Genomic DNA, 27,887 nt, shown 5'->3' on the forward strand with positions numbered 1-27,887 from the left:
GGACGGCGGAGCAGCGAGCGGCGGCGGCGGGCGCTGGGAGCCGTAGTTTGAGCGGGCTCCCTCTCCCGCCCGCCGCCGGGAGCGGCTCGCAGCGAGGTCACTACAGCGCCCGCCATGCCCAGCGCCGCCGCTGCCGCTGGCACAGCCCGCCCTCCGCGGGCGGGGACCCCCGGCTCCTTTCGGGGTGGGAAGGCGGCGGGCAGCTCGCCGCGCATGTGGTGCCGGTCGCCCTTGTAAAGCTGTGTTTTCAGACATGTTTTTCTTCGTCTTGCCCGCATATATTTGTTAAAGCGATGCATTGAGGTTTCCGCGAATGGAGACGGCTAGAGGGATCTGGACAGGCCAAATCATTGGGCTGAGATGGACGGCATGAAGTTCAACAAGGCCAAGTGTCGGGTCCTGCTAACAAGAACCCCAGGCAGCGCTGGGGACAGAGTGGCTGGAACGGTGCTGGTGGAAAAGGACGTGAACCAGTGTGTGCCCAGGTGGCCAAAGCCAATGGCTTCCTGGCCTGTATCAAAAGCCGTGTTGTGAGCAGGACTAGGAAGGAGATTGTCCCACTGTAGTTGGCACTGTTGAAGCCGCACCTTGAGTACTGTGTTGAGTTTTGAAGCCCTCGGTTTAAGAAGGACATTAAGCTGCTGGAGCAGGTCCAGAGAAGGGCAATGGAGCTGGTGAAGCTGAATCACAAGTTTTATGAGGAGTGGCTGAGGGAGCTGGGGATGTTTGGAGAAAAGGAGGCTCAGTGTAACTTTATCACTCTGTACAAATCCCTGGAAGGAGGCTGTGGCCGGGTGGGAGACGGCCTGCTCTCCGAGAAGAGGAAATGGCCTCAAGTTGTTCCAGGGGAGGTTTAGGTTGGACATTAAGAATTTCTTCACAGAAAAGTCGATTAGGCATTGGGATGGGCTGCTCATGGAGTTGGTGGAACCACCACCCCTGGTTTAAGAAAAAACTGGTATTGGCACATAGTGGAATTGACATAGTGCTGTGGTGTAATTGACATGGTGGTGCTCGGTCATAGGTTGGACTAAGTAATCTCAGAGGTATTTTCCAAGCTAACCAGTTCTGTGATTCTGAGGCCCGAGAACACAGTGCCCGAGAGCCCCGAGCTCCCTGTGGGCCGGAGAAGGCACCAGGATGCTCATGGCGGCAACACTGCCGTTCCCGGGACGTTAACGCTTCCCGAGTCCCCGCACTGCCGTGCTCCAGCCCCGCCTTCCCCAGCCCGCGCTCTGGGCACCGCCTCCCTCGGGCTGCCGCCGTCCCACCCCGCCCCAGGGCGTACTACGGGAGGTGGCAGCGCTTGTTCCTCCCCTGCCCTCCCCGCCGGGGGTGCGAGGCCGCTGCTGTTCCGCGGCGCAGCGGCCATGGCGACGGGCCGTGGCAGGTAACCGCGGGCGCGCCGAGCGGGGCTCCGCCGGCCCGGGACTGCCTGCTCGGCCTTCTTCACCTTTTCCGGGGAGGGTGGTTTGCTGTTTTCCCTCAGCTCCCATTGCTCCTCTGGGAAAGTTAGTTCACCTGTTCCACGGCTCTGGTTTCTAGCTCTTTACTCTTCACGGCCAGGGCTGTGGGCGTAGTGCTCTCCTCTCCCTTCCCCTGGCCTTATGGACGCCTTGCAGCGGGAAAACGCTGGTGTTGCAGGTGCATGGTGACCTGAGTTTAACACTTTTTTTTTTTCTGCCTGGAAAAGGGAGCTTAAACTTCGATATGTGCTTCAGCTTGGAGGAGATGTTATAATGAGAATACACAAAATTAGTTTAATGTCTACTTTATGTGGTTAGGTCTCTGTAATAAATAGGAGGATTTCACTGTGGAAGGTGTGATTACCTTAATTCTTACAGTGCAGGTTTAGCTTTCAAAATTTTAAAGCATCAGTCTGAGAGGCATAGTTGAGAAAGCAGATTTTTCTGCTTGCCCATTCCTTCAACCTTGAGTTTCAGAGCAGTTTCATTCCCACTGCTGTTTGTTTGTTTGTGTTTGTTTTTTTTTTTTTTTTTTAACCTGCAAATGGATTGAGGTAATACCCACCTTTTAAAAAGACTGAAATTGTTAGCTGAGGGAACAAAACCCAACCAACCCATGTCAAAACATTATTGTTATTTTTGTTTATCCCCAGATGCACTCTAACACGTGGAGGAGACCGGTGTTATCACTACTTAAAACTTTATGTTATTTGAAATGTAACTCGAAAGACAATGGTTTGCTGACCATCAAAAAACCAGGGCACATTGCAAGTATTATGTGAAAGTGAAATACTGGTATGAAACTGAGCCACACAGGTTGAAAGCTAATGAAAAAGCAATTGAAGTTTTTGTGCTTCTTACATAAAATCATCTCAGTGGTTCTAGAAGTTTCTAAAGAGGGGGTGTAACAGCTGTCATTGATTTTATCTTAGGCTTATCTGCCCAAGCTGTGTCAATGCAATGTGAAAGCATTCTGTTAATGCTAATTTAAAATCTTAGCACACACAGTACTTGAAAAGTAATTTATGGGTTTGCTGTTTGTTTCTTCACACCTTGAGAATATTTTTGTTTTGGAAGATGCAAAAGTTCTGCAGTTTATTTTTTTTTTAATTGAAGCTTACAAAAACAATAGCTGTTGCATTAAACTTTTTGAGGCATGTATGGGCAAAATGTTTCTTTCCTCAGATATTTCTCCCTGGGGTAAAGGAAGGGGGGGGGTGGTTTAAATGAGCAAGAAGGACTGAATACAGGCTATGCAGGTTATGCTTGTCCAAGTTAGTGTGTTTAAAATCCAGAATCCAGCTTCTTATCAGAATTAGTCCCATGGCTGGAGTCTGTGAAGTTGTGTCCCTATAGAGTATGCCCAAACACTCTGCTTTCAGCATGGATTCAGGGCAGAATAGCCTGGGATTTGCTGCCCTGAAACATACAGAAGTGATAGCTCCTGCTGCTGTTGGTCACAACTTGTGTCTCTAAATCCCTTTAATGGCTGTTTGTTAGTGCCTCATCATCTAGGAGTTCTTGATAATGATACATGACTAAAACCCTTGTTTGATCTCCAGGGTCTATTATCTTTATTATAAGACTGCTTTTTTGTAGTTGTTAATTTAGTTGGTCTGTCAGTGATAGACCAGCACCCTGGCACTCAGGCTGAAATGCGCATGTCTTTTTGTTAAGCTTATAACAATTCTCAGTAAAATGTCTTGGATTGTTTTTTTAACATAGTGCAGTTGACAATGTAGACCAGAGTTGTTAATTTCTTTTTATTTTATTTTATTTTTCTTTGAGCATAAATCAATCTTAAATCAACATCAGTAGGTATTAAATTTGTATGGTAGCCATATAGGTTAAAAATAGCTATTCCACCCTCCCCCATATGGATTGGTTTCCTAGAAACCCAGAGCTGGTTTGGCCAGGTGTTGGAAGTCTGCTGGCAATTTAAAGCATCAGTAACACAGTGAATGGGGAGCTGTGCCTGCTTGGTGTATTTGGTTTAAGATTGGAACTCTGTCTCCGTATTTCTCTATGGATTAATGATAGTATGTGTTTGCAATTGCAGCTTATGAAGTCCTTCTTGTCAGAAAACTTGGAAAAATGTATGAGTGGTTGGATTGTAAGAATTTGTGTTAGAAATATGCAAAGTTCCTTTCTTTTCTATCCAAATTGTGATGTGGAAGTGTTAGCAAAATAGGTTCTTTCACTGTGATATGCAAGAGGCCAATCCAGACACAGGGTTGAGGTTTTTGATATAATTACAGTTCTGCATAGAAAGGGATGCTGGGTGGCAAATCCACAAAGCCGACACACCAGCTATCGAAACGTTTTACTATTTTATACATTTTAGCTAAGGAAGGAATTAGTTTTCATTGCCTACCAGTTACATAATTCTCTTATTAATTAGTTTTCTGTCTTCTATTGGATAATGATTCTCTTCCCTCTCATGCTAATTACTTTGCATGTTCAGTCTTTATCTTTTTTGAGCCAGTGAGTTCCTTGAGTAAGTGATTGCAATCTCACATTTCTGGAAGCTGGGGCTGATTTCAGCACAATTGCTGAGTTGGCTGTAATAGTTACCTCCTTATCTTGGGAGTTGTTCCAGGTATCCTTGTGGCCTGTAAATTCTGCATTCTTTGTGCCACTAGCAGTGGCCATCCTTCTTCCCAAGCTTTGTTAACCTCTCCCTAGGTCTGAAATCAGTGAAGCATGTCAAGCTCTAAACCTTAACAAAGTAATTCTACCCACAAGTAATTTATCTGTCTAACATCTGGACATCCCTTGGAGCTTGCTAGCTGCCCTCTGTTTCAGGGATTAAATCTCCTTTCTTGCTGTTCAAGCAAGTAAAGAAGATGGTATAGTATGAAAGTATACAAATTCTTTTTGAACCACAACAGTTTCTGAGGAAGTTTCAACGTATTGTTTTTATCTGGTATCTTTTAATAATTTAGCAGAGTTGGGTGGCTCAAAAATGTCTCTGGATTAATGTTGTGAAACAGAAGATTAATCAGTGAGTTTGACTTACTGCAGGGGCCTCAGTGGGAGCTTGTTTGTGGTGGCCAAGCAGTGGTGCTGCTGTCTAAGGATAATAGATCTCCGCAGGATTCAAACTGATTTGAGGGAACACTATTATTCCCTTTGCCTGCTGTGAGAGATCTATCACAGGACTGACAGCTGTGAGTTTAAATCTGAATCTTCCTCATGCCAGGTATTTTAACTTGGGTGTAATTGTTCAGATAATAATGGTTGTCATGTGATGTATTCCCTGTTCAGATAATAATGGTTGTCATGTGATGTATTCAACCTGCATTGGTTGAAATATTGTGTCTAAGTGTGCGCAGTATGTGTATTTCTTAATTTTGTGAATATGTGACTCTTAACAGCTTTTTCTTGTTACAAGTAGGTTAAGGACCTTTGCTGCCAGGCCTAGGGAATGTTCTGAAACTGTAAATGCTGGAATTAAAAGTCTGTACTTGACGCCTCCCGTAAAACCGAAACTAAGTGTGCGCATTGAGAGGTGAGTATGTGTTTATGTGAGTATGTCTTTAGGAGTAAGAGTGGAAGTCCCCCTATAAGCTGTCTTTTGACTGCTTGCAGTAATTATTTTCATATCTTAGCGATTTCTAGGTCAGATACTCTGAGTTGAAAAGATTTGCTTTCCTGGCCTACTTTAGGATCCTGTATCCACCTTCTAATGTTTTCTGGTGTGGTTTTCCTTTGTGTTCTTTTCTAAGTTCATAAGGAATATGTACGTTTTCCAAGCCATGTGAAGCCTTCAGCAACTCCTTTGGAAGTCATGGGCAATGTTGTTCCTTGAGAATAAAAATTGGTATTTTATTCCTTCAATGAAAGCCAGTTCAGAATTAAACTACTTCTGTTTCTCTTGGTAGTCATCAAGTGGATCTTAGTGTATAGAGAGGCTGAGAATGGTGGATGGGGATGAGGGAGGAGGAATAAGTGGCTGCTGCATATTTGATACAAGGTAAATGTTTCTCTTCCTGTTTGACGGCAAAAAGGCACTTTCAGTATAATTGTGAGTTTTCTTTTTGAAAATTAGTTACATTTTTTCACAAAAGAATTCTAAGAATATATTACCTGAAAAACTAATTAGTTTTCCTTGTTTTATACATTTGATATTGTGACGGTGTTCACAGGGGTCCGAGGAAGAGGGAAGAGACGAGGATCTGACTCCATGTTTCAGAAGGCTTGATTTATTATTTTAGATATATATTATATTAAAACTATACTAAAAGAATAGAAGAAAGGATTTCATCAGAAGGCTGGCTAAGAATAGAAAAAGAAAGAATGGTAACAAAGGCTTGTGTTGGACAGAGAGTTCGAGCCAGCTGACTGTGATTGGCCATTAATTAGAAACAACTCTGTGAGACCAATCACAGATGCACCTGCTGCATTCCACAGCAGCAGATAACCAGTGTTTACCTTTTGTTCCTGAGGCCTCTCAGCTTCTCAGGAGGAAAAATCCTAAGGAAAGGATTTTTCAGAAAATATAATGGCTACATGATAGCTTTCTGTGTATTGCTTTCTCTGTTTTGCATTGGATAGCCAGTGTAATATTTCAGTGCTGTCAGATGGGTGTAATACTGAGAGGAAAAAAGAAAAAAATCCTTTCAGCTTCCTTCAGAAGAAAAAGAATATGGTTGAAAATTCTGGATCAAGTGTGTTATTTTAGCTAATCTGCAGCCTTTTAAGGTATCGCTTCTAAATTATCTCTGGAATGAGTGCACTAACTGCTTTGGGCTTACAGTGTATAAGTTATTTCACATAATAACAGTGCCAGTTTTGGCATGTTGCTTCTATGTCAATGCTACTAAGATTCTGAGTTTAATACAAACACTGAGATATTGGCATTATCATGCTACCCTTTAAAGCTCTCTGCTTCTGAAATAGTGTTATAAATCAACAAGTGTTGCAAATAACCCAGTAGTAAAAGGACAAGAGGCACACCTGGAGCATTGACTTTCAAAGCACCTTTTATTTTCAGTGGTGATTTTGATGTGACCATACTCAATGCCTAAGGAAATTAGAGTATAAAATGCATGTATTTTAAACTCTGTGCAGTTATGAGGTACTGCTCAAATGGTATAGGGTTCCTGTCTGTTAATGCAGAAATCACATTGGCTCATCTCCAGGGTGTATTCTGCTTGCCATGCTTAGACTGGCACCTGCATTTCGTGCAGCATTCCAGATGCACAGAGACATTGACATTTTCAAGATATCACTTGGCTCTTACTTTGATGTTCACATCTTTCTGTTGACATAAATAAAAACTGCACAAGACACCTGAGCATGTACAGTTTGAAGATTATGATGAGGTAGAGCATGTTCTTGCTGTTAGACCGGGGCATTTCTGTCCTGGTGCTTCCTGACACCTGACACAGCAGTCAAAAGGGAGGGTGAATATGTCTGCAGTTTTGCAAATGCTGGTTATGGAATAAATGTTAAAATAATAGTACAAGCAGCAAGAAACTGAAGCAAAACAAGATAGTTTCATGTCAAACATAACAAAATTTAATGGAAGTGCAAACACAAAACTTCTCAGGTAATTGTGCTGTGCCACTTGAATAAGTTGTCATGAATTATTTTAGGCAAATGCCACGTACCAGAGAATGAAATGAGAACCCAAACTCCACAGTTTAACTCTTCAGGTGATTTTTGATTCATCTGTTTACAACCTGCTGGTTTTCACCTCTTTTGTTTTTGTCTGGTATGAAATTTAAATTCTCTGCCGTTGTCATTTCTGGAGTTTGCTGGCATGTCTAACGGTATTCATTTTTCTTTTCCAGCATGCCATCAGAAATGCTGCTGAAGATATTTTCCTATTTGGATGCTGTGTCCCTATTGGCTGTTGGCTGTGTGAATAAGCGCTTCCATGAGCTGGCCAATGATAAGTAAGGAAGAGGGAAGGTCTCAGTTGTGCAGTAGATGTGTTTGCCTGAATTATGAGTCCTTCTAATTTAGTTCCTCTGATGCCAGAGCGCTGATGCATGCAACTATGGGCACTTACTCTGTTGAAGTTGCCCTGCACAGTCCGCAGCATGCGTTGCATGGAATTCTAGCTGTTTAGGGCCTGTTGTTTAATGGGAGTTATGAGGTAAAAACTAAATCTAGTACTTTGAAATGTTGCTGTTAGCGCTTTTTTTTGTTTTAAATTTCTGTCTGAATTCACATGGACCTGCACAAACTTCTCAGTTCAGGTGATCCTTAATGGTGTGTCTCCAGCAGCTTTATGAAATTGTCATAGCTTTCACAATTTTGGAGTCCTACTTACTTAATTATTTCATCAGCTTTTTGCAGAGGGATTGATTCAATCAAGTGATACACTAGTGGTTTTTGTCTGTTGCTCTGTTTGTGAAATTTTGGTGATTTCTAATGCAGACAAAAGAGACGAAGATAAATACCGACACATTTTTTTATGAGGATTGCTTATTCAGAGTTCTTAATTTGTCCAATATGATGATAATTTTGTCATCAAAAAGGGTAAAGAGGAGACACCCAGATTGGTATGTGGTAACTAGGATCCGGGCATCCTTTTCTTTCTAGGATTCTGCTGCATTAGTGTTGTCCGAATGAGAAAATGTCTTCCTCTATAGGAGGTTGCTGTACCTGGTATTAATCTGTTTCTCCCTTATTTACTGAAACTTGTATAGTGAATCAATTTCTTTACCTTGGCATTGATACCTTTAGAACTGATGAATTTAAAGGGAAGATCTGTAGTCCAGATTAAGGTTTTGAGGCTGTCAGCAGGTAAGAGTAGATAAAAATTGCATAGTTGACACAAATTACCAGTCTTGGCATGTGTTTTCCACTTCAGGGTGGTAAGGCAGGATAAAATCACTGTGGCTGTCCAGGGGAAGATGATTCATCTGTCTCCATCGCGACGATCTCTGTTTCCGTTTTCTAATCTCAACAGAGATGAGTATGTGGGCACAAATAGGACTTGGGGAAGAGTTACTTTCCCTTATCTAGGAGCCTGACTGGTTCAGTGGGACCCAGGTCATTTCTTCCTGATGGATTTGAATGGACCTTCTTAAGACCCTGAGTCTTGCAGTGTATGAACAGAAGTTTTAATTGAAGTCCCTGCATATTTCTGTGACAAATCGGACGTTGGTTTTTAGACTGAGTGTCTTTTTTAGGATATTTCTGCTGTCCTTGATGCAACAGGACCATAAGTCTTTCATTGTGATATGTCTGTGCTGCCTAATGCAGTGACTTGTCTTTTGGCTGTTCATATAATGAGTGTGCTTGAGCAGTTAATAGCACTGACGTCTCCAATATAACTGTTGAAGACAAGAAGATGTTTATGACCCCCCCCCTTTCTGCACCCTCTGTGCCCCAGCATGGGGTATTCCAGCCTTCCTGTCATGCAGTGTGGAAAGTTCACAGATACGGTCTGCCTGCAAAAACTTGAGGATTCTGATCACCAGAAGAACGTGCCTGTGTGAGAGGAAGCGACAGCACAGGGTCTTTTGGACATTGTGGTCAAGTGATGACTGATGATGATGTGCCTGATTCTGGCATTTGAGTTAAAGGCTTGTTGTAGTAATTAATGTCCAGTAAGAGGTCTTGAGATGAGTATTAGCAATTTGAGGCAAAAAGGGCTTATATTCTGCTGTGAAAGAGGCAAACTTGTGCTTCCCTGTTGGATGCCTTTTTGATTTATCTGTCCTGAATTCTTCAAAAGTTGATGATAAAGGGGCAGTGATACCTTCCTAAACACTTGTGATTCTAAGTCTTCCTTCATCTTGTTCTCTGTCTCTCTGCCCTAGCTGAATTTTTGAGTTTCTTGAACTAATTTCTTTTCTTGCACAACAATGTTTTGGGAAAGGAAGAAGCAATATATTACTGAGAGTGAGTATGAGGATGTTAGGTATTTGTTATAGTCTGTTTTCAGTCAACCAAATTGCTTGAGTCTGTGACTCCAAAATGCAGGAAATGCCTACTACTAAGCCCTGTTTTTTCAGCATAATTCAGCGGAGTATCTCCCTCCATCAAAGGATGTCTCTCTTGGGAAGGGGTTTCCAGTTAACAGGAGAGTTTTATAGGAGGTTATTTTACTGGACTTTTTAGGCTGATGACAATCAGTTGGATGATACACAGCTCAAATTCCCCTGGTGGTGTTGTATTAAGGACATCCCTCTTTTTTTTTTTCATCACTGGACAATTCTAAGCAGCTTTGTAGTTAAAGAAGAATTTTCCTTCTCCATCATATACTGTCTGGTACTTGGCTGCCTTTTATGGTCTTAATATAGAAGTATCTTAAAACTTTGTTTCAGTTATGGGATTATCCGTTATGTTACCCTTTCCACCCTGCTTTTGGTGAAAGGAAGGTTGAAAACTCATGTTGACTGTGACCCCACTTTTACAAGTCATAGTAGTTTATTGGTCTGTGTGTTTTAGACACTTTGATCTCAAAAAATGGCAGTGGGGAATTCTGTATGTATCTGCAGAGCAGCAGGCTGGAAGGCTTTTGCAAAATCCCTGAATAGGTTTGCATCAATAAGCAGAGCCTGGCTTTCAGCATGTGGGGGCTTATTCTCAGTGGCTGATGAATTGAGAATAGTTTTGATGGGTAGGAGGCAGTGTGGGATGGATCTAGTCCTTGAGGAGAGGGGAAGATGCCATACAATACTCACTAGTGTAAGTTTGCCTGAGGATAAGTGAGAACTGGTAAAGGTAATCTTGCTGATAAGTGGTAGAAAATGTCTCTTAAGAATTTGTTGCCCTTGCTATTTATTTTTTTTAGTGCAGTTATGTACACTATGTGTCTAGCTCACTTCAGAATGAGAAAACTTTCTGGCAACCTGTATTCTCAAGATTATTGCTTGAGTTCTTGTAGGTTCCTGTACTCGATATTCTGTGAACTGTCCTAGAGATACTGGGGCATGAGAGGCTGAAATGTGACCTCATAGTTTCCCTGGTGTGAAAGAGATGAGCCCATCATTACAGTCACATTTCTTTCACTTCAGAAAGTCATGTCTTCTGTGGGCTTTCCCAAAGAGAGTGCAGAAGGGATCAACATGATATTGATACCACCAAACAAAGGTGATTCTGAATTGTCCTCCTCCACACCACTTTCATCTGGATCTGTGAAACTTGAAGTGTACAGATTATCTGTTGAATAGGAGGTATTAAACCACTTTTCCCACTAGCTGATTTTCTATGAGGAGGATGAATCATTGTTTTGGGGTAGAATTTTCAAAATTTTCTGCTTAACCTTTATCAGTTTTCACTTACTTTGCTGACTATGACTGTGCTATCACAGAGCTTCATCCTGGCTCCCATATCTTTGGGAAGACAGACAAGACTTGTTTTGTGCTAACACTATGCTCAGTGGTAGCTGAGATGTGCATATAAAAAATGAAGTAAATTCTTGAAATTTATTCCTCTTTATTTTGTTTTTATTTTCAGTGGAATTTGGCTGAAACTCTATTCCAGCTCTTTGCACCCAAAACGGACAATTTGGAAAATGAAGTCTAAACAAACAGAAACTGTTTCTTTGGGCTGTGCTGCTTTACACGATAAAGGGCCTGGGTACTGGAAGAAAGAATACATCTTCAAAAAAACATCTGCCTTCAAAACTAGAGTAATGCGGCTCGTTAAATTTCTAGATCCTTATACAGGTCTTCCATGTAAAAACAAAGAAGCTATGAAGTAAGCAATGCCTTGTCACAAAGATTTACTTGAGAACAATGTATAAAATATTAATAACTTTGGGGGGGTATAGAATTAGAGCTAAAAAATGTATATCATAATGGGAAGATACAATGATAATTATAACTGACTGAAACTGAGGAAAATAAGAAGCAGCTAGTAGAAATTAAAAAAATTCTATTGAAAGCATAGTTTAAGTTTTATCACTTTGGGAATTTGTTTTTAAACACCCCTCTCCCCTCTCAATTCCTGAATAACAGAGTCTCTGGGTTGAGTTGGATAATTGTCTTAAAGGACAAAAATGGAAAAGAACATGTAGTAGAGAAGCCAAACCTATCATTTAAGGACACATCTCTTACTGTACTTTGGCATGGTACAGACTGGCCATGCTTAGACATGCTGTCAACCCTGAAGCTATTTGGAGTTACACCGTTGCTTCCTGACCAAAGCATACCTCCCAACAACAATGGGTGAGTTTTGACATAGGATTTTTGAGGATTTTTTTGGGTGCAACTGGTTGATAATGTGTCTGTATGAGTTATCTGACATTTGTTTGACTCAAGAAATTAACTCTTCATTTGAAGGCCTCCCTGCAATTTTCTTTCTATGTTCTTCTCTTCTTTGGTAGAGCTTTTCAGCAAGAAATAGTATAATCCAGCAAGCTATGAAATTAATTCATAGGTTAATGTAGCTCTTGGCATGTGATATGCAGACTGATAGGTCCTGACTTGGAAAGCTTAATCTAAGGTATAGACACAAATGAGCATGAAAGAAAAATGTAAATCTAGGAGAATTTATTGTGAGAAATTTAGCTTGGAAAAGTTCATCAGTATTTATGTGGCTACAGTCAGGTAATCTGTGTTGTAAAGTTTATTTTCTGTCTGGTAGGTGTGTGTGTGAATTTAGAGAACTTGGTGTTTAACTATGCATGCAATCTTCAGCATATGCATATAAAGTCACACAGTCCACAGCCTGTCCCTTGTTTTTTAACTTAAATGTGTACAGTGGTTTTTCTTGTTACAGTCTAAGAATATATTTAAATGAAAAGTGTCTATTTGAGGTATTTGTTTGCTGTCAAGGAGCTTAGCACACATCTGGGCCTAGGTGCAGTGTCAGGTACATGCTTCTTACACAAAGCCTCTAGCCATAGAGCTCTGAAAAGAGAGAGAATTATTTACCTACAAAACACTGGGTTCCTCAACCAAAAGAAAAGTATTTACTTAAAAAAGAAATAAATCAAGAGAAACTTTTGTATAAAGTTAGCTGACCAAGTCTTGCAGTCAATTATATAGGAAATGTAGTTGTTTTGCCAAGATGCTGATTCATATGTAGAAAATAAAAAAGAAAGCTTGCAGGCAATTGATGTACTTATTTCACAGAGTTACAGGTTTTTACAAATTGTGATTATAGATGAAGGCAGTGGATTCACCAGTTTCAGTATTGGTCATTGCTAAAACTGTAAGTGCAGCAACAGGCCTGATGACTGTTCAGACTGTAAGTGCAGGGAAAGGGTTGATGTTGATTAGGATGAAATTTTTTACTGTGAGGGTGGTGGGACACTGGAGCAGGATGTCCAGGAAGGTTGTGGATGCCCCATCCAGGCAGTGTTCAGTGTGTAGTTGTAGGTGATACTACAGCGATACCAGTGGAAATCTAGGAACTATTTTGAATACAATAAGAGCCTAAGTCTGAGAAGGATTTTAGAAAGACTTCTTTCTTCATTCTGAATAGGTAATCAAACTCTACTTTCTGCTCTTTTTTAAATGTGTCATTAGTTAATAAGAGTGTCCATGAACTTACATTTAAGAGTGTTTTGGAGCTAAATGGCTTTGATTATAGGTAAAAAATAAAAAAAAAAATCTAAAAAAGGAAAGCTTTGAATAACACAAACTTTTAATTCATTATATATACAATTTGATCCTTTCCTTTGAATTTTGCTTCACAGTGATAAATGTTCAGTGATTCCGTATAGTATCAATAAAGTATCAAAAACAAATTGTAAAGGAATTCTGTAGTTTGAAAAGGTGGGCAAGCACATAAGTTTTTTAAAAGAGTATTTTAGAAGGTCATATAGTGTTTTTTGTTTCTTACCTTGTTAAGGTTTCAGGTAGATCCTGCTAGTACACTGTAGTTGTTCAAATGTATAGTTTATGACTCTGCATGCCAAATGCTTTCAAAACCATTTTCATCATGTTTGCTGGTCAGACTTCAGAGTTAAAAATATACTTAGGCTGAACTTTTACATGTTTAAGGAGACAAACTTCTGCTACATTCTGTATGTTCTTTCCAAAGACCTCGTCGATTTTCCTTGATTGCTGAATACCATCTTGCTAACCTGACTGAAAATAGTGTAGTGGTTGGTGCTGATGAGCTTGTCCAGCTCTTCAGTCTGAGTCCAGGACTGTTAGTAGGAATGTGGAAGGTAAGATAACATTTTGTTTCAGTATTTTATTATTTGAAGGAAAAGAGTTGGGGTTTTTTTGGGTTTGGGGAGTTTTTTTTTTTTTAAATGTTTCTTTTTTTTCTGTTTGGATTTTGAAAGATGTTGTCTAAACTAGTAACCACGCAACACATGTAGGGACTGTAAGTGGATGATTTATTATATCCTAAAGAGCTGTCGCTGGAGTATATATGCATAAAGAAATCTACTTCTAATTAAAAGATCAGTTATGTATCATTCTGTACTAGATACTGTGTTCAGTTTTACTTATTTTGCAGTCTTCACATGCCCAAGTTCGATATCCTAGAGTAATTTTCAATAGAATGGTTTGAGAAGTGCTTCTTCCTGTGATTCATGCCATTGCCTGTCCATATCAGTCAAAGTGATGAGTTCCCACATAGTGACTTAACTTTGATTTACATCACCAGGTAGCTGTATCCTGCTCCACCAGTAGGAATGCTGTAAATCGTGCCCTTTTGGGGGTATTAAATTCTTGTATTAAGAGTCTAGGTTAAGCAGTTAGCCTCTGTAGGGTGGGTGTAGATATGAGTCTCTTCAGAGGGCAGTGCAGAACATCTAAAGTAGACTTCTACACAAAAGGAGTCTGCATCTTTGCATGGGGTGCACGGGGACCTCTGTGTCTGCCTGTTGCTGTGCAGGGCTGTGTGCTATGGAAGCCTATCTCAGGTGTTCTGCTCTTGATCTCAGTTCAGAGGTGGCAGCTCTTTTTTCCTCCCCTTAGTCATGCTGTTGACATTGACTTAGGTTATTTGGCACTGGCAAGGAACTTTCCATGGGGAGGCTGTGAACAATTCTTGGAAGTTGCCTAATTTCCATCTGCAAGCATGGTGCCTCAAATGTGCACAATCACCAGAGGCAATGTTTGAAACTGCAGAAGGACTATTCCTTTCACTCTTAAGAGTGAAAGTCCATTTCCTAGAAAACTTGAGACTGCCTGACCAGCATAAACTTGTTACAGGTTGTTTCAGTCTGTGAAAAGCTCTGCTAAATGAGCAACCATTTCTCTCGTAACTTCAGAAGTTTTGTAGACTGGTGTCCCTGTATTGTTGGCTCTGTGGTCTTGCTTCGGCCCCATTCATGCTTGGAAAGAGAGCTCTTTCAGCACCTGGAAATGGTTCAATCATAACCAAGTTCCACATAGTTGTTAAAAATGGAATGCCTCAATCTAGTATATTGTCCCTGCTTGTTTTTCTGAACAGCAGTTCTCACTCTCTGTGTAGGCAGAGTAATACGAGATAGTTAAGTGTCAGTGGGTGTAATAATTGTAAATGCCACACATCTTGTTTTTTAGTACATAGCTGCATAACAGAAACCAAGGGCAGGTTATGTGGGCCTCCTGGTATTTGGATAGAGAAAGACTGAGAAATTATGTGATTGATAGACCTCCCTAGTTAAATACTTTATAGCAGTAATTTTGTACTATGAACATACAGGAGTAGTTAAAAAGCCAAAAATTTGAATAGAGGATGTTATCCTCTGGTAACCCAGAGAGATGAAAACAGTAGTTGCCCATATTTCAGGAAAGTATGGCAGTGAATAATTTTCCTATTGACGTAGGTGTTTGTAAATGTAGGATTTAAAGAATGCATTTAAAGAAAAAACCTGAGATCCTAGCATTCTGTTTTTGAAGTAAATACGTGCCTCTGTCTCTATTTAGTTTTCACATAGATGTTTTTTTTGACTATAGAAGGTTATGTTTTTAATATTTTCCCAGGAGTAAATAATCTGGTGAAGACACAATTTTTACTTTGAAATTCACAATTTCTATTGAATAATTCTGTGTTCCTCACTGATGTTAGCCCTCTTTGGAAATAGTTCCTTAGACATGAAAATAAACTTGATGCTTCAGTAGTTGGGAATAAGTGCTGTTTGATTCTGTTTAGGTATCTTTTTTAAAGTGGTCAGTAGAAGCTAGGGAAGTACAATTCTTGGATTGCTCTCATAATTTTTGCCTTGCCATAGCTGGCTTCTCTCTCTTTCCCCGTAATACAAAAGTGTTGCAGCTTTTTATAACTATTCTGTATTCTTGTGAAAAGACAGTAAAGGTTTTACGAGTCCAAGTGTTAAAGCAAGCCATTACTAACATTATTATAGTAATTGACAGAGTAATAAGCAGCAGCATTTATCTATGAATTTTAATGCTCAGAAAGACCTTGTGAAAAAAGAATTTCCAGATGAAAATACATCTACTTTAATTAACTTTTCAGGGGAAAAATGAAATTGCTTTTGTTATGGCGAATCTTCATTATAATCACCTTCTTGAGAGAAGCATTTTGGGTTCTGCTACTGTGTAAGTAGAAGCATTTTGGGTTCTGTTACTGTGTAAGTTTTCCTTTGTGGGTAATAAAGATAACCTTTTGAATAAAGCTTTGAATTTTACAGTTAAAATTGGCTACTGGTGAGAGGTTTATATTTAGGCAGTAATGAACTATTCTTGTTTAATATAAACAACAGGTACAGTAACTAAATAAAAAACTGTAGAAGCATTTTCATACTAAAATATGGCCATTGTTATGCTATTAAGAAGATAATTTAGTTATACAAGTGTACTGGTACTTGCCATATTGAGAAAGATAGAAATACACTGCACATACTTTCTCCCTTTCCACAAGCAGTCTTCTTATTTCCTCTTTCTATCTGAAACAGAAAGAAAAGAGAGAGACATTTCAGGAAGTAGGGAAGTAATCTTTGGCTGTGTAAGAGGGGGGAAACTCTGGTAAACTGGTGAGGTGCCTGCATTAATCTTTTAAACCTTTTGAGAAAGTAACTGGGTTTCCTATGAAGTGTTTGTATGATTTTTTAGCTTTAGAATAGTATTTGGGGATTTTATTTCCCACTCAGCTTTCTGGTCAGATACTGTTGTATCTACCAGTAGTCTTAAATGCCCACCATAACTTAGTGTGGCTCTTCTCACACAGAATGTAAGATTTAACACCATCTCCCTTAGTACCAAATTGAATCCTATGTAGAAGTTGCTCAGTTGCCTCTGGCATGTGGTCTCTTTAAGTCACTTGTGTGCAGTACTTATTTAGCTAGCCTCAGACAAAATTATTTCAATATTTGCTATTTCAGAGAAGTCTCTAGAGCTAGTGGACTTTTATATGTGTAGCTGAGCTGATGCTTTTTTCTTTTTTGTAGACAAGTTCCATGTTTTGAAGTTTAACAGATGTACCTTTTAAAGTTGACTGCTGTATTTTCTGCCTTTGGGTAGGCTGAACAGCTGATCAGCAATATTAGACACTGTAGTATTTTAAAAGAAGCATGATGAACTAGAGATTTTTGATTTTGAAACCGTCTTAAGATGATGGTCTCAATGTTGGCCTATGTGTTATATCTTTACTAAGTCATCCTCCCTTGCTAAATTCTATCTTTTTTTTTTCCAGTCAATATTCTCCTCCACCTAATAGACCTTTACTGGATGATATTGACTCAGAATATGGACTGCATGACTACAGGCTGCATCTTGATCTGCATGGCAGAAACTGCATGTACCTGTGTGGATCCTTCAAGTGCCTCTTCTGCAGAAAACGTAAAGTTGATGGAGCAATAATGTCTGTTTTAAAAATGATCCCTGCTGTTGCATCTTTCCTTCTTATATCCAGTTTCTCTGTTTTAAGGGGTGAAACTGAAATGGAATTTTAAGAGTAAGCTATCTTTCTGTTTGTGATGTGGTTTCTTTATATCTGCATGGTGCTTTGTGTGGCATCCTAAGCCTCCTCTGTAAGAAGTCTGCCTGCTGTTAATTGACACTGTCAGCCTGGCACACAAATTCTGCAAATTTTCTGGGTCTTTTATTTTAGTTCTGTGCTACATTAGTAATACACTGGCACAGTTCTTGGTGCAGGTTGATGTTTCTTTCACATGTATTTTATAAAGGAGAGAGGGATACATATTAGAACCTTGTTTCTGTAGAATTCTCCTCAAGTATACTTTGGGTGCACAGACAGATTATATGTATAGATACATTTGTACAAGTTATTGTGAACTTTAAGATTTAGAGTTTCTATTTTGGTGAGCTTAAGATTGCCTGTTTTGACATCCTTTCATTGTGTGGAAAACAGTCTTCTGCTGCTGCTGCATTCTGTTCTCAGAGCTTCTTTCCATGAGACATGATTGGCCATCCCTGTTCTACTCATACAGCCCAAATTTATAATTTTACCGAGGTTTTGAAGAGTACATGGGTGATCTCTCTTTTGACTTAACTTCAGCATAACTTCCTATGCTACACAGCTGTCTTTCTGTAATCAGAGGTAGATTAAAATATTAAAATTGTACACTGTCATTAATTTAATTTAGAATTAAGTACTGTAAATTAATTATTGCTCCCCAGTATTTTTGTTTGATACCGGCACTCCTGAGCGGTGTGGGTTTCAGAACATACTGTCTTTCTGTCAGTAGAGGGCGCTGTTGTCAGGCGTGAGTTCTTTTACAGGGCTGTGGATTTTCCCCGTGATTTGGTTTGTTTTTTCTCATTTGTGTTTGGTGATTCCAAGAACTGTGCTTTAGATTGCAGCCTTATGCGGTGTGGAGTGTTGTTGCCCTTGAACCTGAAATATACATGTTTTCAGATTTTAGAAAAGCGCCAAGCTTGAATTAAAGGAAGACTTCTAAGGATAAAATTACAGCGAAAGTCTATGCATGTAGCTAGAAATCTTACCTGAAGTGTTATGTAGTACAAGAGTCCTCTTTATGTTCTCAGAAAAAAAATATTCTCAAAATTGGCCGGAGGAGTGGGTTTTTCTTGTTTAGCTGAATATCACATTTTTCTAAAATGAAAATGTTATACTTCTAGCAATACAGTTGCACAAGAAAAAGTACTATGTGACATACTTCCTTTCTTGGTATCACTTTCTTGCTGCTTAGAAGCTACTTCCACAAAAGATCAAACTGAAGTTTATGCAAGTTGAAGCAAATGTCCATGAGCTACTGTTGTGATGCCATCTCACTTTGCAAGTTACAGAATGTTTTATGTTCACAAGTGTTTTCTGAATTGCTTTGGTTTTGTGACCTTCAGCAATGTCACAGCCATCAGATTCTGGTCTCAAGGGACATCAGACAGCTGAAGCCATGGTTCTGCAGACAATAAGCTCATTTGTCATCTAATCCCTTCCATGCGCTTGCACAATAATTCCTTTTGGAAAATGCTTGACTTCCTCCAAAAAGGTGTGGTGAGGCAGCATATGGCTGTCTGCTGTCACATTTTTCATTGTGATATGTTATTAATTTTTCTCATTCTGGTGAACATGGTGTTGCTGAATGTGGCCAGGTTTGATTGTGTTGGATGGTTTGTGTTTTATTTTTAGGATCCATTTTAATAATGCACTCTATCCCGTCCTCTGGGAGGACTCAGAAGCATGGAAGTCCTGCAACATACTGGGAAGTCTTGCTATTTCTGAAAATTCTCTACCCAGTCCAGTTTTATTTTAAATTATAGATGCAACATACCCACAGCAGTTTCCACAACTTGAGGCACATACCAGTTGTGAGATAGTTCTGTTGTTTTACTTATTTATTGGTTTTCACTAAGAAGCTTTAGGCATTCCTAGGTTACCAGAGAATGCCCATTTGTATTTTGCAGAATAACTGATTTGTTCAAGATTAATTTTTGTCTGCTTTTTGTTTGTATATATTAATATTGTGCTGCCCTTTGCTACTCCATTTTCAATTTCATTTTGCTGAATTCTTAATATTAAATCAAAAAAGGTTATGTCACACTACATTGGACCAAGCAGATGGAATGTGTATGGCTACAGATTTTTTTCCTGTTATTATATTTGTATTGCAGTAACTAGCTGTTTTTTCACTGTTTTGGTTGGGATTTAGCATTTTATTTTATGCTCCTTTTCATGTAAACAGAATTTGTAATATGGTCTCATTGACAGGTACGGTAGGATGAATTTGTTAAATATGTTGTAACTTAATTGAAAATATTTAGAAAACTTTCCTTGTTTTCAGGAAGTTATGACAGGCTTTTCATATGACTCCCAGAAGCCATGGATCCAACTTCTTCATAAATATTTTTGAAATATATTTACCTAGGTTTTCAACTTTTTAAGCACAGCTTTGTAGCCTCATGGTAGTTTAAGCTTTTGCTTTTCAATGTCATTTCTTGTTGATGTAAAATGATGTGTTGTGCTTGCAAAATGTAAGGGTTGATTTTGGTGTATTTAGAGAACTGTTAAGCTTTGTTTGTAAAATTTCATATCAGGCATTTGAAATGTTTTGCTTCACCTTGAAGACTGATTTGCAAGTTTGAATAATGATTTTAGTGTGATAAGGCTGGTTGTTGGCTCCCAAATTAGTGTTAAGCATAGCTTTTCCTCTGAAAATACCAATCAAATGACAACTTGCAACAAAGGCTTGGTTAGCAAAACAAACTTCTTGTCTTTTAGTTAAAATAAGTGCTTTGGAACTATTGGTCTATTTGTTTCTTTCCCCTGAGGTTTGTCTACATGTTATATATTCTCTTTGTTGGTATTACCTTTATTTGGAAATATTTGTTCCCTATAATTTACTCTGCTGCTTTGCTTGCAGTTGCTATGCGTATCTTGCATGAGTCAAGGACTAGAAATGTCATAAGGGAACAATGAAACAAAGTTTGGATCAGCCTGAAGAAAGCCCTGTCCAATTTGCTTCCTCTGTGTTTCTCTTTGTATGTTTAACATAGCTTAATTCTGCCCTTTAATTTCATTTTCTCATCTGACTGGGGTGAGGAAGGGGAGATTTCATTACTTAGCCTTCAGTTTCTTGCTTGTTTCTAGGCTGGCTTTTCCTTCCTTCTGAATGTGAGGACTGAAATAGAGCTTTTGTATTAAAAAAAAACAAACATATATAAAGTCTGGATTAACCAACCCATTAAGAATTAGCTTTCAGATTCCTGATCTGTTGCTTGTTTCCATTCTGGCTAAAGTTAAGAAGTAACTGCAATGCATCATAGCCGGATGATCTATCTGGCAATGTGTATTAATGCCATGCAATAGTAATTTATTAGCAGAAGAATGCTTTTTTCAATCCTTTTTTATTCCATTCAAACTTCATGTGATCTGAATGAGTAAGAGAAATAGCCACTTCCATGCAGATTGGAATTGTGCATAACCAAGGAGTCCTTTTGGAAAAAATGCTTGTTGACTCATGTTTTCAAATTTCTTGTATAAAAGCTCAACTTTAAATGTGGACTTTCAGTGGTTAGTCAGTAAACTATTTCAATAAGATTTTTACCTTGAATGGAATTTTGTCATTGAATTTGATTTACTGAGGTTTTGGAACTGGACCATTTGGACAGGTGATAACTTATGGCCTTTTTCTACTTTGAGCTGGATCCTGGCAATGAATTCTGCATACATTTTCCTCACTGACTTCTTTTGCACTTCACTGAAAGTGGGTATCACAGCTTGGAGGATTGCATTTTCCTTCAACTATAATGAAGTATTTCCTACAAAATGTTTCTTGGGCATACTCATGTTGGTTTCACTGTATTCGCACTCCTATTCCAAACAGTGTCTGTACAGAAAATCCTGCAGCTGTTCTCTGTCATGTGCTGGCCAGCTTCCTTTCTGTAATAACTGTTCTTCAGACTCCCCACTGGTGAGTGATGCCTTTCCAGCGTTGGTTTGTGGCCAGCTGTATCTTGGGAGTTGCTTGGCTCTACCGTACCAATTCAGAGAAGTTTTTGGCCTCTGTGTTAAAGTGTGGGCTTTCTTTCTCCATCAGTGCCTCCAACTATCTGCTTCAGGTAGCCACCAAGCAGAGGTTTTGCTGCCCCTGCATGCTGGATGCAGCCACTGAACTCACAGCCAGCCTTCCTGATGTTGCTGCTTCTGTAGCCTCATGCTGCTGCTTGGGCTTGATTGAAGGAGAATCACAGGCAAAACACTTCTGCCTTTTGTACTTCTGCCTCTTGCATCTTAAATCTCTGCAAGTCCCTTCACTTGTTACCTTACCATCCAGGACCTACTACTGGATCCTGACAAGCATTATGTTCCTGGGAATTCTTCTCTCCCTTTGTATCTGTCTCCTGCATGTGCTAGATACTCTTTTTTCTACTGAGGTCTCTAGTGCTTTTGTTTTGCTCTTTTGAGAGATTATCTCTTGTTCAAGGAAACTTGTTTAAGGGATGTCCTACCAAGAAATCTGCTTGTGTCATGATGTGATGCTTTTATTTTTACTTTTCTTTGTAGTCAGATCATGTTCACTATGATGTACCCCAAGTTTAATTAGACTGTTGGATTCCCTGGTTAACTTTCCTTCTCTGACAGCAAAAGAAAAAAAAATTTAAAAAAAATGCCAATCTCTTTTGAGAGGAGAGGAAGAGATTCCAAAGAAATATGGTTATATGTAGTAATAAAAAAATCACAAATCATAGTTATTCTGCCAAAAAAACCCCAGAGGCCTTGGAAAGCTATTTAAAAAATGAAAAAATCCATAATTTAAAAACTTGATTCAAATCAAATCATACTTCATGTCAATTCAAATGATGCATTATCCTTTCTAAGGAGGAATAGTTATCTGTGTGCCTTTTGTATTGGGTTATTTGAGTTTCCAGTCAGACATAAGAGATTTGAATAACTTGAAAAAAAAAAGGTTGGGGAGGTATCTCATTGTTTTATTTTGTGTGTTAGTGTTGAGCTTGACTTCTGGGGAATGGGAAGTTATGGAGGCACTGGTGGCATGAAATTGAAATGCTGGGTGTGAAATTTACTCTTTGCATCCTTGTGTAAGTTCTTTAGGTAGCGTTCCTATTTTTGTACTAAAAAATACAAAAGATTTTTTTATCTGCAGTTTCTACTGTGAATCACAGAATCACAGCTCCAAACTGCAATTTGATTCCTCTATAAAGTGCTTGATGTTTAGCTGTTGGTGTATGCCAGGGTTTCTTACTGGTGAGTGGGAAGAAAAAGACATGGAAAGGAGATAAGAGAACATTTACAGTGTACTTGAGCTCAATTTGATTTATGCTGCTGTAATGTTGTATGTTGTTTATATTTTCAGGTGACATTGAAAATGGATACGTGAGGCTCGTAGTTGTAAACTTAAAGGATAACAGGAAGCACTTGCCTATTATTGGGACACTTGGCATATGCTGGGAAACAGATGTATTTAAAGGCAATGTAAAGGTCAGAAATATTCTTTGTTTCTGGAAATGCTTACCTCAAAACAGAGTTGTGTTTGTGCATCCTAAATAGGCTAATTTTTAAACAACCTTTTGTTTTGTAGAAGCTGTCTGTAACCGGACAAAACCTCTATTCCAATATTCAAAAAAAAAAGTGAATTTTCAGGAAAAGAGTTTTCTCTTTTCTCTCATAGACTCTGGATTGCATGATAGACCCATTATCTGTGTGTAATTGCTTTCCTCTCAGCAAAGATGCTGTGACTGACCAGCCCTTGGAAATGCTGGACAAAAAAAATGTACTGCAGATGTACTTTTTGTGGGGATTTTTTTAAAATTTGGTGTGAGAGTGTTATTTTTTGTTTTGTGTTTTTTATTTCTTTTGGTTTGGTTTTTTGGTTGGTTGATTGGGGTTTTTTTGTGAGCAATAAGCCTTGAACCTCTGGGGAAATACTCTGCAGTTCTGTTCTGTATGTGCAGTGGAAGTTAGGAACTGCTGGGGATTATTAAAATGCCAGTGGACACAGGAAACTACAGTCCACATCCACACAGTCAGCACCAGCTCCAGTCAGGTACATCAGTCAGCTAGATTAACTCTTTATTTTAGAGGAATGCTCACACATTCTATTGGATAAAATTCCTAAAAGAATTATTTCAAACAAAATTTCAGAGTGGTTCTGTAGCTTTTGCAATAGTGGTGAGGGCACATATTTTTAAATATACTTTATCAGCATGAATATTTCAGAAGCTGTGAAGATTCTGATAAATATGATTTAAGCACAACTGAAAAATCATCTAGTTCAACCTTTGATTTCAATTTCGTCACTTCTTTTGGAAAAAACCCTCAGAATTAATAAAAATGTTGTTTCTGCCAATCCTGTATGAATTTGGAATGGAATACTCTTTGATGAGACTTTTTTTACCAAAGCATGTAGTGACAAAACAAGGAACAATGTTTTTAAACTGAAAGAGAGTAGATTTAAACTGGACACTCCATGCTGAGCATGGTGAGGCAGGAGAGTTGGAATTACATGACTTATAAAGGCCCTTTCTAACCCAAATAATTTGTGATTTTATAGGATTAACAGCTTCTTGGCAGAGTCTTTTTTTTTTTTTAATGAAAAAAATCCTGAGTAGTACATAAGAATTTACATTATGTGTCAGAGGAAACAGAGAGCTATGGCTGTAGTCTTTAGTTTTTTCAATTTTAATCATTTTTCTATGTGCTTACAGCATAAATTATATTTAATGTTTGTTTCTAGAACAAAATAAAGAGTGCAGTATTTTTTTTAAACCTCATTTTGTGATGAGAGATGGAATATGTCAGCATATAGCTGTGGGTCGAATTCAGTGTAGTTTTTACCAAAAGTCTCTAAAATTCTTGAAGCATGTGAATGTCAGATGACATCAGCCACAAAAGTAGGACATTCCATTACTTTGAATTTATTTGAATTTTAGCCAATACTTTAAAGAAACAAGAAAACCCTAAAAACTTCCTTGGCACTTCTGGGGTTTTCAAAAAAAAATTAATTTCCGAAGTACAGATAGTTGGAAATTGTCATAGGAATGGTATTTTCCAATTAAGTATTCTTACTGTAACCACTCCAAATCACACTCCACTGGCTTGCTTTCCCCTTCCTCTCCCCTGTGTTGTGCTGGAGTGGAGAGGTGGAGGCGCGAAAGGTAAAGATCAAGGTTGAGATAAGAGCAGCAATGAGATAAGAAAACTGAGAGTAACAGCAATAATATTAACAAGAAGAATGTACAAGAGAGGGGAGTGATTCATGGCCAAATGCTCACCATGGAGCACAACCTGACCATGGCACAATACCCCTAAGGAGAAGAAAGCCCTTTCCTTGGCCCTGGAAATGGGGTGAGGTGGTGTAGAAAAACCAGCCTCTTAGCCATGCTCCCTCCTGGCTAAGTCAGAAATTAACCAGATCCTGACCAGAACTAGGACAGAAATGCATGGGAAGACCCCACCATCCCAACGCCATCCTACTTTACTATTCATAATTAGCTTTTTATATGCAAGCTGTCAGACCAGAAAATAGTGATTCTTTCATGTTTCCAGTGATTCTGTAGCTCATATAAGTTTATTACACCATCATTAGGTTCAGTTTGAATTTTGTATTTTCAGCATAGTCTACAGTAAAAAGCTTAGGGAAACTATGTGTATCATATTGCCTCATGTTTGTGCCATCTGCCCTTCTCTTGTTTGATTGAAGTAAAGTAATAGTGAAAGCAATGTTAGAGCAACAGAAGCACAACTGTGTAGTACAGAGAAATAAAGCATTCCAAATGAATTTTTTTTGGCATGGAATATGTGATGTTGGTTTGTTTACCCTTTTGGAGCACAGATATAACATAATTAAGATAATTTGATTCATTTAATGATTCAGAACTCATGAGAATAAGGAACAGCTGATACTAACAATGACACATTACTCCTATGCTTCCAAGGGATATGTGAAACTATCAGTTTGCCAAGACCAAGGAATTGGCATTAACATTTTTAAATTATCTAGTTGTGTAATCTTGTAAAGAAATATTTTCAAGAATTTGTAAGTGGAGGAATTACAGCAAGATTCTTAATATTACCTTTTTGGGAACTGAAGCTGTGAGCCTTTCAAAGAGTATTGTATACAGCTGGTTTGGAAGGGTAATTGTGTGTGCACTGCCTTGGGTGGTCCCTGAGTATCTTTGCAAGCATTGCTGTATTCACACAAGTTTAGCAACTGACTTTAAACTTAGGTTGCTTTCTCATATTGAAGGGACCATCATTATTTGAGTGGTAAAGTAACTAATAGTTGAGAAAAACAGATGTTAAAGGTTTAAAAATGTTCAAGAAGTAATGTTTGATTTGGTTTGGCAGTGGTACCTTCTGTAGCACAGCATTTGATGTGTGTAGGCTGCAGTTTCGATTTCTGCCGGAAACTTCTAAGTATGTTTTTGTTGCAGTAGGTCAGTGAAGCGCTATCAATTGTATTTTGAGGTTTTAGCCTTTGTGCAAAACTCTCTGAACCTCTACTTACTTTGCCATGACATAGGGAAATAATCTCTTCTGCTTGTGTTTGTAGGACTGCTTTGTGATGGATCTGACTCTCTTGGATGAAACTGGAATGCCTTTCTGGTGTTTTAGTGATCCAGTCCGCATGGAATTGTCTACCAGGTCATCTGGCCTTTATGACTACATGGGTCATGTCTATACTGCAGACTATGCAGATTCAGAGGGTAAAGTCTGTGTTGAGTTTGTATGGTTGGAAGAAACCAAGGAATATATTATTGTCAGTTTGGTGCTTTATGTAAGCACCAAAAAGGTAAATAGCTGGTATGGAACAAACTACTGACCTAATTAGGTCACTAATTTCCTTGTTTTGAGAACCAAACAAACAACCCTGCTACAACAAAAAACACAGTAAACTGGTGATGCTTAAGATTGACACCAACAAGCAAGACTGTTCCTGCAAGGTTTGCAGTAACAAATGCAATTGCCTAAATTTTTTAATAGGCAATTGAGGAATCAAAGAGACATATTGATATAAGTGAGAGGTTTTCTTCTCTGTTGAACATTACATGGTTAGTCTGTTTCTCACTGGCTATATTGAAAGTATTTTCAGGAAGACTTCTTTATAGACACTTGTTACTGTGGTTAAGGAATTGGTTCTTTTGAGAGCCATGCTGTGAAGATGCCTTACCTTCCATAAGCTACACTGGTTTTGAGAACATTGACTTTTATGCTTAGTAATAAAACAGCGTGTGTGCTGTTCCCTCCAGGTTTGTTGGAGTGTAATTGGTAAATGAGAAGTTTTGTTAAACGCTTTTACCAGAAAAACTTCACTGAAATGTATTTTAGTAAAAGATTGAAAGGCTAGATGGGAAGCCAGATCTGAAAATGTGTCAGTCAAGGCATTTGTTAAGAAAGTTGTGTAAAATCTGTTTATGATGTTTCTCTAAATTCTTGTTTGTTCTGTTTTCCCATGTTCTAACCTTGTCTGATTGAGACTAGATACTTGCCTTACATACTGGCCTATGAATAAGTGTCCCAATTATCAGCCAACCTGAGCTGATGTTTGCTCTTACGGAATGTATGGAACATTCAGTTGTTTTGGAAACAATGCATATCTGATGCTGTTTATATAACAATATGAATCCATATAAAAATTGAATATATGTGTCTAATCTTTCCAGTTCCATGGAGTAACTTTAGAATCAAAATTTCTACTTTCTGTATTAAAATAGTTTTTTCTAAATTACAAGATATTGTGAGTCTAGTGTCATTACCTAGCAAGGATAATTACATTGCTGCCTGCTCTGACTTTATTATGGTAGTGATTTCCTTAAAAATAAATTCTCTCTATTTGTTTATATACATTAGTTGATTTGTGCAGAAAATGTTCATATGTAAGCACTGTCTTCTGTGCTACAGAGGTAGATAGATATTACAGCCATAAAGTTGTTTCTTAATTTAAGTTTCAGAGACAGCAAGCTGAGGTTGACACAGTTCCAGTTCACCTTGTTAACCTTACCTAAAGAAGCAGTGGAAGTGTTTCTACATTTTGTCATTAGGCAGACTAACAAGAGTGATCAGCTGCATTTTGTCTTCTTTCTTACTGACTGCTGATGGGGACAGGGATCCCTTGAAGTGATATAAAGGTTTTAACATGTGGACTGGGTGTGATGAATGCCAGAATGACAGACACTGAAAGTGATCTGTGCAGACAAGTGGCCAGTCTATATTTTTGTTTTTCCCCAGATTTAGTTTTTGAGTTAGTAGTTTTAGAAAGGAAATAGTGGCTCAATCCCAAAGTTTTCTTAGTCGTTGGCCTTACTGCTAAGCTTGTAAACAAAAATGTAGAATTATTCGGGATACATTGTTCCTTTGAAATGTGCAAGTATGTTCTCTTCCCTGCTGTGAAGGTACCAGGGACAATGGGCACCCAGCAGCCATCAAATATTGAAAGGTCTGTCACTGTTCATTCCAGCTGAATTTTTATTGTATTTCCAATATTTCTGGTTTTAGTGTTTTTTAATAAAAATAAAATACTTCCTTTAATAAGCAATTTCAATTTCTAATTAATTTGATTATTTTATACAATTACTTGATTAATTTGATTATTTTATACAATTGAATTGCTTTATAGAAAATGCTGGCATCGCTGTTGGAAGTGGAAGAGGAGAGTCTGCT

The 27,887-nt window shown here is 38.6% G+C and overlaps 1 protein-coding gene across 2 annotated transcripts; it reads left to right on the forward strand.

The window, feature by feature from the left end:
* Positions 1 to 67: 67 nt before the first annotated feature.
* On the forward strand, positions 68 to 27,758 carry FBXO15 (F-box protein 15). 2 transcript variants are annotated; one of them, XM_074547722.1, is made up of 11 exons: positions 68 to 1,390; positions 4,491 to 4,636; positions 4,864 to 4,977; positions 7,265 to 7,369; positions 10,890 to 11,132; positions 11,393 to 11,602; positions 13,425 to 13,554; positions 15,801 to 15,883; positions 16,977 to 17,122; positions 22,582 to 22,706; positions 25,780 to 27,758. In XM_074547722.1, exons 4-11 carry the CDS (start codon positions 7,266 to 7,268, stop codon positions 26,047 to 26,049), a joined length of 1,311 nt encoding a protein of 436 aa, XP_074403823.1. In that variant the 5' UTR covers positions 68 to 1,390; positions 4,491 to 4,636; positions 4,864 to 4,977; position 7,265; the 3' UTR covers positions 26,050 to 27,758. The 2 variants fall into 2 exon arrangements, with proteins under 2 accessions (XP_074403823.1, XP_005482944.3); XM_005482887.4 differs by lacking the exon at positions 4,491 to 4,636.
* The last annotated feature ends 129 nt before the right edge of the window (positions 27,759 to 27,887 follow it).

This window comes from Zonotrichia albicollis, chromosome 1, assembly GCF_047830755.1.
Source record: "Zonotrichia albicollis isolate bZonAlb1 chromosome 1, bZonAlb1.hap1, whole genome shotgun sequence".
Classification (NCBI taxonomy): domain Eukaryota; kingdom Metazoa; phylum Chordata; class Aves; order Passeriformes; family Passerellidae; genus Zonotrichia; species Zonotrichia albicollis.

What these genes read in the sequence shown, in the direction of transcription:
- FBXO15 (XM_005482887.4), top strand. Translation starts at nt 1,371, where the DNA reads ATGGCGACGGGCCGTGGCAG. An exon ending in CTAAGTGTGCGCATTGAGAG is followed by an intron (nt 4,978 to 7,264) that starts GTGAGTATGTGT and finishes TTTCTTTTCCAG; the next exon opens with CATGCCATCAGAAATGCTGC. An exon ending in CATGAGCTGGCCAATGATAA is followed by an intron (nt 7,370 to 10,889) that starts GTAAGGAAGAGG and finishes TTTTATTTTCAG; the next exon opens with TGGAATTTGGCTGAAACTCT.